The 12,416-nt window shown below is 47.9% G+C and overlaps 1 protein-coding gene across 1 annotated transcript in view; it reads left to right on the plus strand.

Annotated features, from left to right (window-relative positions):
* The first annotated feature begins 1,775 nt into the window (after positions 1-1,775).
* The window catches only part of TMED10 (transmembrane p24 trafficking protein 10), a 41,313-nt gene continuing 30,672 nt past the window's right edge, over positions 1,776-12,416 (plus strand). The window contains exon 1 of the mRNA XM_062181109.1: positions 1,776-2,049. Within this exon, the coding sequence (XP_062037093.1) occupies positions 1,825-2,049 (225 nt within the window). The 5' untranslated portion in view covers positions 1,776-1,824. The remainder of the gene's footprint in view (positions 2,050-12,416) is intronic.

A 12,416-nucleotide genomic window follows, 5' to 3' on the forward strand; every position in this document is an offset into this window, starting at 1 on the left:
ATATATGCATAGTATGGTATCTGGCACACAGTAGGGAACTCAGTATTTGTTGAATGAATATGTGAATGATTACCCTGTGAATCTGCTTCAACTGACTACTGAATGGTATTTGTGTATTTAAAACACATAAATGCTCGCCTTTCCTGAAAACACTCACCTGGTAAACCTGTATTATGTGCACGTCTCAGACTGGACCAAAACTGGTGATTTGTGTTAATTTTTTTGTTTACATTTTATTTGAAAGGCAGACAGAGATCTTCCATCCATGGGTTCTCTCCTCAAATGCTGGCAACAGTCGGGCCCTGGCTCAATCCGGGTCTCTGAGCAGGAGCCCAACTACTTGGGCCTCCACCTGCTGTCTACCAGGGTGCACGTTAGCAGGAAGCTGCAGTCAGAAGTGGAGGTGGGAAGTACTGTGCCAAATGTCCTACCCAGTGCTGTTTGATTAAATTGAAAGGCAGAAATAGTCTATTGGGGGGGCCGGCACTGTGGCTCAGCGGGTTAACGCCCTGGCCTGAGGTGCCAGCATCCCATATGGGCGCTGGTTCTGGTCCCAGCTGCTCCTCTTCTGATCCAGCTCTCTGCTATGGCCTGGGAGGGCAGTGGAGGATGGCCCAGGTCCTTGGGCCCCTGCACCCGCTTGGGAGACCTGGAAGAAGCTCCTGGCTCCTGGCTTCAGATCAGCACAGCTCCAGCTGTTGCGGCCAATTGGGGAGTGAACCGTCGCATGGAAGACCTCTCTCTCTGCCTCTCCTCTCTCTGTGTAACTCTTTCAAATAAATAAATAAATCTTTAAAAAAAAAAAAAAAGCCTATTGGGCTGGGCGCTGTAGTATAGTGAGTTAAGCCTCTGCCTGCCACAGTGCTGGCATCCCACATGGGCGCAGCGTGGAGCCCAGGCAGCTCCACTTCGGATCCAGCTCCCTGCTAAGGCGCCTGGGAAAGCAGCAAAAGATGTTCCAAACTTGGGCCCCTGCACCCACGTGGAGACCCGGAAGAAGCTCCTGGCTCCTGGCTTCGGCCTGGCCCAGCCCTGGCCATTGCGGCCAGTGAACCAGCAGATGGAAATCAATCTCTCTCTCATCCTCTCTGTAACTCTGCCTTTCAAATAAATAAAATAAAAATCTTTTAAAAAACGTATTTTGAACATAACCCAGCATAGTAAACGCTGGATGTTCGCTAAATAAGCTGCAAACAGTCCCGCCCAGACACCGAGCTCAGGGGCGTGGACTGGCCGCCCGCCGGCTCCCAGCCCCCGGGCGCTCTCCTCGCAGTCTTCTCTGAAGTGCTGGCCGACACTCCTTAACAGTCGAATTAAACTCTTGACTGGAAATTCCTCCAGTGCCCCTTGTCTCAGCTGTCACCGAGGAGTCACGGTGCTGGCAGTCGGAGCCACATCCTCGGTCTCCGCCCCGCGCGCCCTGGCAACGGGTGGGCGGGCCCGACAAAGGGCCTTGTGGCTGTTCCCGATTGGGGTTTGCTTGCTGTAGAGTCACTGACCTTACTACTCAAGGGTACAGCTTCCGGTGGGTCAAGGAGAATTACTTCCGGGGCTGCCCACACTTGCAATGGCCGACTCGGTTGTCGCTAAATTAACAAAAAAGAAGGCTTCTGCTATAAGCGCCTAGGAAATATTTAACAACTTGACCTGCAGTTGTAAAATACACCACAAATTGTCTTCCTTTCCGAAAGGTTCTCTATATGTGCATTTCGTATTTGCCATTCCTCAAGATGGCGCTGGCGGCAACGGCAGGTCAGAGGTGAGTCACGTGGGCCCTCCCGGTTCCGGCGCTGTAGGGGCCCGGAGTAGCGAGTCTCCGGCACCATGTCTGGTTGGTCTGGCCCAGCGGCCCGGCGTGGCCCTGGCCCGCTGGCATTGCTGTTTCTGTTCCTGCTCGGCCCCAGCTCCGTCCTCGCCATCTCCTTCCATCTGCCCGTTAACTCTCGCAAGTGTCTCCGCGAGGAGATCCACAAGGACCTGCTAGTGACGGGCGCGTACGAGATCACCGACCAGTCCGGGGGCGCTGGCGGCCTGCGCACCCACCTCAAGGTGCGGCACGGGCGCCGCGGGGCTGGGCGGGAGGCTCGGAGGCGACGGCGCGGGGAGGCCGAGTTTCGGGAGCGGCGGGGAGGCCGACCTCACCGCCCCCTCCCCGCGCGGGTCGGGGCCGGACGCCCGCGCCCGGGAACCCTGAGCGGGGCCCGGGGGCCCGGGAGGATGTGGTGACACCGGAGCTGGGGCGGCCTGGGCTGTGGGTCGCTGTCCGCTTCCTCTTCTTGTTCTGGGTCTCAGAGCCCTTGAACTGGGACTGGGTTTGCCGAACAAGTCTGGAGATGGAGGATGTGCGTGGATTGGCATCCTGAGAGCCGCAGTCCTCGCAGGGACGTAACGGAGAGAATGAAGCTTGCTGTGGATGGAGCGTCTGGCGTGTCAGGTCCCCTGCTGCTGTATGCGCACCATTGTTCCGTTTGTATTCCACGCTGTGAAGTAGGTTAGGTGCCGCTGGCTCCAGTTTACGGACGAGAAAACTGAGGTTCTTTAGTTCCGTGGCTGTGTGGAGGGGGAAATGCTGCCATCTTATTCTCGCCTTGCTTTTAATTCGTAGCTCCTGGAATTGATTGAACTCGATTTTTGGACGCAAAGTGGTCTGGGAAGTCAGAGGCAGGACTTGTCCAAGTCTCAGCTGCGCTCTTGGATGCTAACAGCTGCTTCCAGGATTGGCCCCATTGTGCAGCTGAGTGGCCTAGCTTGATGTATGAATCGTTAATATAATTGGTATCAGTTAAAATGTGATTTTTAGGTAGCTTTATTCATTCACAACAAGCACAGGGGCGCTTTGGTTTTTGAGTTGTTGCTTTTTTTTTTTTTTTTTTTTTAATAGAATGGGACTTTCCTTAGGCTAAGAACAAAGAAACGTTCTTTTCTTCTTAAAAGAGCTTCACATATAGTAAAACATGTTTAGGGTATCGGGACACAGCAGCAGGAATGTAATTTATTTCCACTATGTTTGGGAGACCTGAACTATTTTCTGGGACCCATCCTTTTACTATTCTCTTTGGGTACCAAACTTTTATCTACTCAAGAAACCAGTGATGTCATCATTTTGGAGACTTGGATAGAAGGCTTTGTGGGGGGGAGGTCTTGTTTCTGGATCTTCCGTGTAAATTTTTGGAATCAGAGGATTTGAGCAACGAAAGAGACTTTACTTCCATCTCCAATGTTGCTGTCTCTGATTTGTTCTTTTTAAATTTATTTTTTATTAGACAAAGAACTCCCATGCAGTGGTTCACTCCCCCAAATACCCAGGATGGAGACAGTGTGGGGTTTTGGCTTGCACAGGGCTGGAGCCACAGACTCAGTCTAGGTCACCCAGCCCTCACTGCTGCCACCCAGGGTCTGCATTAACAGGAAGCTGGGGTCAGGAGCTGGAGCAAGGTGTCAAAACTGGGCTCTCTGATGTGAGACATCAGAGAACCAGGAGTCAGGCGCTTCCTAGTCTCCCACATGGGTGCAGGGGCCCAAGCATGTGGGCCATCCTCCACTGCTTTCCCAGGTGTGTTAGCAGGGAGCTGGATCAGAAGTGGAGCAGCCGGGACATACGGGATGCCAGTGCGGCAGGCCCCTGTATTGCGCCTTTTTTTTTTTTTTTTTAAGATTTATTTATTTATTTGAAAGTCACAGTTACACAAAGAGAGAGAGAGGTCTTCCATCCACTGGTTCACTCCCCAGATGGCCACAGCAGCCAGAGCTATGCTGATCCAAAGCCAGGAGCCAGCAGCTTCTTCCAAGTCTTCCATGTGGGTGCAGGGGCTCAAGGACTTGGGCCATCTTCTACTGCTTTCCCAGGCCATCACAGAGCAGGATCAAAAGTGGAGCAGCCGGGACTTGAACCAGTGCCCATATGGGATGCCAGCATTGCAGGCAGCGGCTTTACCCGCTGTGCCACAGCGCTGACCCTCTGTAGTGCTCTTAATGTTCTGTTCTTGAAGCTATGTATGTTGTCATTTCCAGAGAGCTCCCCTGAATAGTGCCCTTACTTATTTTCTCTCATCTTGGATCTACTTCTGTTTATGCCTCATCTTTCTTATTAGATTGTATCCTGAAGGCAGGGGTAATTCTCATGTTTGTATTTGCCAGAGTGTCACGCATACAGGTTTGCTTTTAGTAAACAATAAATAGAGACCAGAGCGTAGCATGTCTTTGTGGGAATGACGTCTGGGTCCAAGGCTGCTGAAGGCTTCTCAGCAGCAGCTGGGACTTGTGCATCCAGGAGCTGGCATTTCATTGTCACCCAGTTCTGCATTTGATCTGTCCTCTTGCGGCTAACCAATGGAATCGGACTCTTCGGCCCCTAAACCCAGATGCCAAATAAGTGACGTGAATGAATGAAATGGGCCGGGTATTACAAAGACAAAAGCAGAGGCCAGCATTTTGTGCAGCCACCATGACACTGCATCCCATGAGAGCAGACTGTTGGAATCCTGGCTGCTCCACATCTGATCCAGCTCCCTGCTAATACACCTGGGAAAGCAGTGGATGATGGCCCAAGTAATTCAGCCCCTGCACCCGCATGGGAGAGACCCAGATGGAGTTCTGGGCTCCTTGTTTGGGTCTGGCCCTGCCCCAGCTGTTGTAGCTGTTTGGGGAGTGAACCAACAGATGGAAGACCTCTCTCTCTACCTCTGACTGGCCACAGGAAAAAAAAGAAGAAGAAGAAGAAAAAAGCAACAGTGACAATAAATGAATTCTAATCGGGAGTAATGGAGACTTCATTTGGAGTGAACATTACTTTACCTCTTGGTGAGACCTGCTGTGGGACCTGATCTTTCAAGTGAAATAAGAAATCCAGAATTTTTATGTGAAAGGTTCTGATTTTTAAATGCCACCAGGCAATTCAAATTACTTTGGGCATTGGTTTATTTTCAGTGTTACAGAGAATAGTATAGTGAGTTTTTCTTTATACCCATTATCCAGGTACAGTAATTAATCAGGGTCCTGCCAAACTTGTTTCATCCTAACTGTTCCTCCTTACATTGTATGCTAAATTGTCCGTTGTTGCTTAAGATTCATTTGTTTGAAAGGCAGAGCAACAGAAAGAGATATCTTTTCATCCACTGGTTCATCCCCCAAATGCATCTTGGGCCAGGCTGAAACTAGGAGCCAGGACCTCCATCTGGGTTTTCCACGTGGGTGGCAGGGGCTCACATACTTGGGCCACAATGTGCTGCCTTCCCAGCCCCATTAGCAGGAAACCAGATCAGAAACCGAGTAAGCTGGGACTTGAGCTGACAGTCCAGGATGGGATTTGGGTATGCCAAGTGGGGCGGTAACCTGCTGTACCGTAGTGCCTGCCCTGCTAAATTTATTTATTTATTTATTTTTATTCTGTAAAGATTTATTTATTTGAAAGGCGCAGAGAGAGAGAGACAGAGAGAGGTCTTCCATCTGCTGGTTCACTTTCCAAGTGGCCATAACAGCCAGGGCTGAGCCAGGAACTTCATTTGGGTCTCCCACACAGGTGGCAGGGGTCCAAGCACTTAGGCCATCTTTTTTTCAGGCCATTAGCAGGGAAGTGGAGCAGGTGGGACTTGAACCGGTGCCCATATGGAATGCTGGCTTAGTAGGTGGAGGCTTTACCACAATGCCAGCCCCACTAAACTGTCTTAAGTAAACCCCGAATGTCGTGTTTGAGTGCAGCATACTTCAGCGTGGATCTTTTTAAAAATATGAATATAACCACAGTGTTTTAGCATAGCTTAATTATGCCTCATAAAATTAACAATGATTCTTTAATACCATCTAACACCCAGTTCATAGTCCAGTTTCCCCACTTGTCTCAAAAATATCTATTTAGGGTTTGGCGCTGTGGCATAATAGGTTAAGCCACCACCTGCAATGCCGGCATCTTATATGGGCACCAGTTCGTGAGCTGGCTGCTCCACTTCAAATCCAGCTCCCTGTTAATGTGCCTGGGAAAGCAGGGGAAGATGACCCAAGTGCTTGGGCCTCTGCACCCACATGAGAGACCCAGAAGAAGTTCTTAGCACCTGGCTTTGGCCTGACCTAGCTCTGGCCATTGTGGCCATCTGGGGAATGAACTAACAGATGGAAGAGCTCTCTCTCTTCCCTCACTCTGTCTCTGTAACTCTGACCTTCAAATAAATAAATAAATCTTTAAAAAAAAAAATAGTTGTCTTTCAAGCCTCTTTTTTATTTATTTATTTTCATTTAAAAGAGTTACAGAGAAGGAAAGACAGATCCCCTCATCGCAAGGCCCTTAATTTAATCAGACTGCCCGCTCCTTTTGCCATGCAACATTCACTGACTGGTTCTAGGAATTAGGATGTGGGCACCCTGGTTTCCCAGGTGGTAACAGCTTCCCATAATCTGTCACTTAGAAAACCACTGGTGACTGTTGTGTGATTTTATTGTTTCATTAAGGTTTTGTCCTGATGATTTTCTAATTTGTTCATTCTTTATTAACTGGAATTCTTCTTAAGGAATTGATAAGACCATTTGATTACCCTAAAATTGACATAAATTAATGTAAGCAAGTAAATGAAGAATTTATTCCTTCTTCAGAATAAGGAATTGATCCAATGAGAGTTGGTTGTTTTTTTTTTTTTTTTTTTTTAATGTTATACTAAGATTATTTAAAGGTTGCTTGGTTTTTAGAGTCATTGTGTTTTAGTTGGTTGCGTTCACTCCTTATGATCAAGTTATCCCTTTTGGGAGCCACATTGGCTAGATACTGGCTCCTGTTCCTCTGACACGATTTCATTAGGCTTTTGTCATTTCCTTGTTTTGTGGCACGACAAAGTATCCTTGTATATGGCCGTCCCCTGACCTCAGCAGCTATTCCTCCAAGAGCTTCTAGTTCCTTTTTGTGGGGAATGGTTTTTAGAGACCACAAGCTGGGTATCACGTTACAAAAGGTAATGTACATGCAGGCCGCAGAGGCATTTGTGGGCCAGATCCAACCCCTTAGTACAGTTCATAATCTTTTTCAGGTGTCTGTTCTCTTAATTCCTCTTTTTCTTACGTTTTGACTGCTTGTGGCTCAGGTTTTTGAGTCTGTGCCTCATTTCAGCTTCTGAAGTGCAAGGGCTCCTTTTTATACACCAAGCCACATTCCGGGGCTCCCAGTAGCTATGGTTTGAGTTGAGGTAGGAGGGGAACCAGAGACCTTCCGTCCTGCGCAGCAGCATGGCCAGCGGGGCTTGGCGTTTGGTGGCTGCTCTGGGTAGGGCAGTCTCTCCAACGGATCTCCTACATGTAGTGCCTGGATTAACCTGGGTCATGTCTTCCCGTCGTACTGTCATCTTGTCCAGTGAGCGCGCCTGAGTTAAGTCATTGCAATCCTGCGACCAGCTTCTCTGATAGACTTGAGCAGACTGTCTCCTTCACCATTGCAGCGCCTGTGTCTGATGTCTGTATCGTGCCTGGCCTGCAGGGCTGCTGCCCACCTCAGGAGCAGGCGCTGCCTTGCCTAAACTCTGTGATCTCTCGCCCTTCCTTCCTCTTTACTTCTGGCTCGACCATAGTGAACGCCTTACAGTTTTTGCTTTTGAATACTGTGTTCTCTTACCTGGATCAGTCTGTGCTTCCTGTTTGACATGGCATTTTTCATGTTCAGTGGTGCTTAATTTGTGAACTCCTTAATCTCACTCATCTTCTGCCTCCAGTTTCATGTACACAGTGTTGTACAACTGAGCTAAGTACCTTAGCCTTCTTGAGACGCTCTTGAGAAGCTGTGGAAAGAAGGTCTGGTGGGAGGAGCCTGATCCGGAGTCAGTTGAGCGGGGATCCCAGCAGCTCCACCACTCAGAGGATGAGAGGTGCTGGAGGAATCACTTCGCCCTTCTCCTGGCCCGCGTCTGTGTGGTGGCGATGCTGGCTCTCATAGAATTGTTGGAGAACTCATTGAGATGGGTGGGGTCTTCTTCCTGCATGGGTTTTAGCACTCTTCTCTTTCCTCTCTGTGAGTGAAAACTGAATTGCTCATCTGATTCCCTCATCCTCTATGTCACTGAAGTGACCAGTACGGAATATTTTAATGAGAGGAGTTCTTGAGTATTTGTGATTGTCCAGTCGGTCATTCAGTGAGTATTTTTTAAATATTTGGTATGTGCCAGACGTGGCTGTGAACATGAGGATGAACAGAGAACAAAGTCCTTGAGTTCTCTGGGGGAACAGAACAAAAAGCAAGTTAAAAAATTCCTTGGGGCTGGCGCTTTGGCACAGCGGGTTAACGCCCTGGCCTGAAGCGCCAGCGCATCCCATATGAGCACCAGTTCGAGACCCAGCTGCTCCACTTCTTGCCCAGCTCTCTGCTGTGGCCTGGGAAGGCAGTAGAAGATGGCCCAGGCCCTTGGGCCCCTGCACCTGCGTGGGAGACCCAGAGGAAGCTCCTGACTCTCTCCCTCTCTCCCTCTCTCCCTCTCTCCCTCTCTCCCTCTCTCCCTCTCTCTCTCCCTCTCTCCCTCTCTCCCTCTCTCCCTCTCTCCCTCTTCCTCTCTCTCTCTCTCTCTCTCTCTGCCTCTCTTCTCTCTGTGTAACTCTGACTTTCAGGTAAAAAAAAAATTCTTGGCATCTGTGTCCCACCTCAGAATGCCTGGGTTTGACTCCCAGCTCTGCTTCCTGACTCCAGATTCCTGCCAGTGCAGACCCTGGGAGGCAGCAGTGCTGGCTCAAGAAATTGAGCTCCTGCCATCCATTCCCAGCTTCCAGCTTTGGCCCCAACCCAGGTTCAGCTGCTACAGGCATTAGGGGAGTGAACCACTGGATGAGAGCCCCCCCCCCCCTTTTTTCACTACCTCTCAGATAAATAAATAATAAAGTTAAAAATTTTTTCTGGTAGTGAGAAGAACTGTGACAAAAAATCAAGCAGTAGGAGACGGTAGGGATTGATGGGGTAAAGAGTGTTTGAGTGGTCAAGGGAGGTCTCTGAGCAGAGAGAAATGGGTTGAAAGCATGTGTGGGACTCCGTTGCAAAGATTGTGGCTTCAGGGCTAATCTGAGATGCATCTTGTTGAGAATTCTAGTTGAGTATCCTGCAAGCCCCTTTCCTAATCATTTCACAAAATGAGGCTACCTTAGGCTACATATTATTAGATGCAAAGACTTTGCTGTACAGAATTGAAGCAGGAAGTGTCAACTTACTGTTGTGAATATAGATGTTTTCCCATTACTTCAAAACCATAATAAAATTCTATTGTAGGGACTTAAAATCTTAGTTCTATTGATTTTTGAATTGAAACCCACATTTCATTAAGACTAGATGATACCACGTGATTTAATAGGATCCAGTGCCATTTATTAGTTAGAGTGTTTGTTAATAGTGAAAATTGGAGGATGAATTTTTTTTTTAGGAGAACGGCGGGTTGTTGTCTAAATTGTAATGAGTTGTCATAATTATAACCAGAAGGGAAGGAAAAGCCTAATGGTAATCATTTCAGTTATTCTTAAACATTTTCAGCTTCTCCAAAGAGTAATTGGTGTAACCTTTTTTCATGGTCGTTTTTCAAGAGTGCTAATGCTGATTAACAATTCATGTTGCTAAATGAAATTTTAAAGTTTGGATGGTACAGTCTTAATCCTTCCCAACTAGTTTATAGATTAGAAAGCCAGATAGCAAAAAAAAAAAAAAAAAAAAAAGAAAAGAAAGAAAGAAAGCCAGATAGCATTTGGAGAGTTCCACCTCAAATCATAGGTCTACCATCTATTTAAGCCTGAAATTTTTGAAGAAGCAACTTGGCAGTTGGGAAGCCATTGGCTTATACCTTTTTTCCTCCCTCACCAACAGTTATATGAAAAGATAGTATATGTGTGATAGTTTTCAGGTTTTTTAATTGGGAATGATAATATTTCAGCTTATTATTGCAGGCTTCTGTACTGAGAGCTGCTCTGAGTTAGAGAGGAAAGAAATGAGGTGGATGCTCAGGGCTCATTCCCTGAAAGCAGCCACTGTTTTGTGAATAACTGCTCCACACAGGCTTTTAGACTTGCGGTTCAGCTGCTGGTCGGGACACTCATCCTATATGGGAGTGCCTGGCTCCACTCCCAATTCCAGCTTCCTGCTAATGCACACCCTGGGAGGCAGCAGGTGATGGCTCAATACTTGGGTCCCTTTCACCCACATGGGAGACAAGGATTGAGTTCCTGCCTCCCAGCGCTGGCTAGTGCAAGTACGTGTGTCTCTGTGTTTTGAATACACACACGCACAACTCTGTGGACCCTTCCTCAGGCTGATCTTTTTCTACTGGGGAAAATAAGATCTTTTCAAATTTATAATTTATTTATTTATTGACAGGCAGAGTGGATAGTGAGAGAGAGAGAGACAGAGAGAAAGGTCTTCCTTTACCGTTGGTTCACCCTCCAATGGCCGCTGCGGCCGGCACACTGTGCTGATCCAAAGCCAGGAGCCAGGTGCTTCTCCTGGTCTCCCATGCGGGTGCAGGGCCCAAGCACTTGGGCCATCCTCCACTGCCTTCCCGGGCCACAGCAGAGAGCTGGCCTGGAAGAGGAGCTACTGGTCAAATTTATAATTTTATGTCCAGTGCATTATAAGCAAACCAATAACTAGATGGCCCAGTACCGAAAGCTAATTCTTATATTAACAGTCAGTAGTGTTAAAATCTAGTTTCTTTTTGTATAATATACAAGATTTCTAGCTTGTATAATATACAAGATTTTAATTAAAACCTGGTCTAGTGTTTCCTTCTCCTTAGGAGGTAAAGAGTGTGTTTCTTCATTTAGATGTCTATTTAGTAAACAGTTGTCCACAGCCTTCCCCGTTTGGCGCGGACACAGAGGAGGGGCTGTCTGTATAGAGTCTGAAATTGCTGCACCACCTCCCTGGGGTGGCTTCTGAAGACTGAATCTAGTTTCTAGGAAAGCGGAGCAGCTTTAGAAGGTAACCTAGTCGGACACAGTGGCCTCAGTGCTTTTTCTTGTTTGAATTGCTGACTGGTGGTTGATCCTGCGCCATTGCCCCCATGTGCATACGCAGGCTGGCACCCTGGACAGAGGAGCCCTCTGTGAAATCCGTCAGCTGGCCGCAGACCAGAATTTGGGCTCCCAAACAAGCCTCTGACTTGAGGGAGGTTGATGTCATCTGCTTTATCCTGTGCCCCCAACCTCATTGTTCAGCATAACGTGTGGGAAATCAAGGGACTAGTTGTTAAGAAAGAACAAGGCTTTGTTTGTGCTTCAAAGGGTCATGCTGGAGGTTTTTACCGTAAATAACTTTGGAACAGTATGAAAAAAACACTGGATCTGGCTTCACCCCCGCAGTAGGCTTGCTAGGGCAGCCACTGGCCTCCCGTTCCCCCTCCCATCCCTTCCCTCCCCCTCTCCCTTTTTCTGCCCCCACCCACCATGCCCCAGTCAAGCATGACGTATTGCTTGTGTTAAGTTAATGTAGCGAATGCTGAGGGAAGCAGGAAGAGAGCAACTATCCATTATCACACCAGTGCCTGGAAATTTTCCATTTCTGGTTTCAACACTTTCACAAAAAGCCTCCTGGCCTCGATGATCATATTTTAGCTTAAACAGTAGTTCTGTACTGTGCTTTATTATCACTGAATTGTGTTGGAAATTTGAAAGAATTTCAAAAGTAGCTTGTGGCGGCCTTTCTTTGCTCTGGGTAAAATCTAGATGTGATCCCTTGATTATAGGAATAGAATTGATTGACTGGGTACTTACTCTTGTTTGAAAGATAGGGTAAATTCATTTTATGCTCATTAAATATAGCTTCTAGGTTATCAGAGTTGTCCATTGCCCTTCATTTTTTAGACATGGTGGTAACTTGTAGTAGTCTCTTAAATGTTTCCAATACTGTTTTTTCTGGTCTAAAACTGCAATTTTTTTTCTTAAAGATTTGTTTGTTTATTCAAAAGGCAGAGTTACAGAGAGAGAGAGAGAGCGGGAGCGAGTTTTTATCCACTGGTTCACTCCCCAAATGGCTGCAGTGGCCAGGGCCAGGCCAGGCCAAAGCCAGGTGCCAGGAGCTCCATCTGGGTTTCCCGTGTGGGTGCAGGAGCCCAAGCACCTGGGCCATCTTCTGCTGTTTCTCCAGAGGCATTAGCAGGGAGCTGCATTGGAAGTGGAGTGTCCAGAACTAGAACCAGTACCAGTAGACCCATTGGCTCAAGATTGGCTTGTGGGGCAGACGTGGCACAGCAGGCTAGGCTGCTGCTTGGGATGCCGTACTGGAGCACCTGGTGTGAGTCCGGCCACTCTGCTTCCAGTCCGGCTTCCTGCTAATGCGTCCTGGGAGGCAGCAGGTGATGACACCGTTGCATAGGCTCCTGCTACTCACATAGAGACCCAGATAGACCTGGCTGTTGTAGGCATCTGGGGAGTGAATCAGTGGGGGAAGATCTGTCTGTCTCTCTTTCTCACTCTTGCACTTT

Source organism: Lepus europaeus, chromosome 22 (assembly GCF_033115175.1).
Source record: "Lepus europaeus isolate LE1 chromosome 22, mLepTim1.pri, whole genome shotgun sequence".
Classification (NCBI taxonomy): Eukaryota; Metazoa; Chordata; class Mammalia; order Lagomorpha; family Leporidae; genus Lepus; species Lepus europaeus.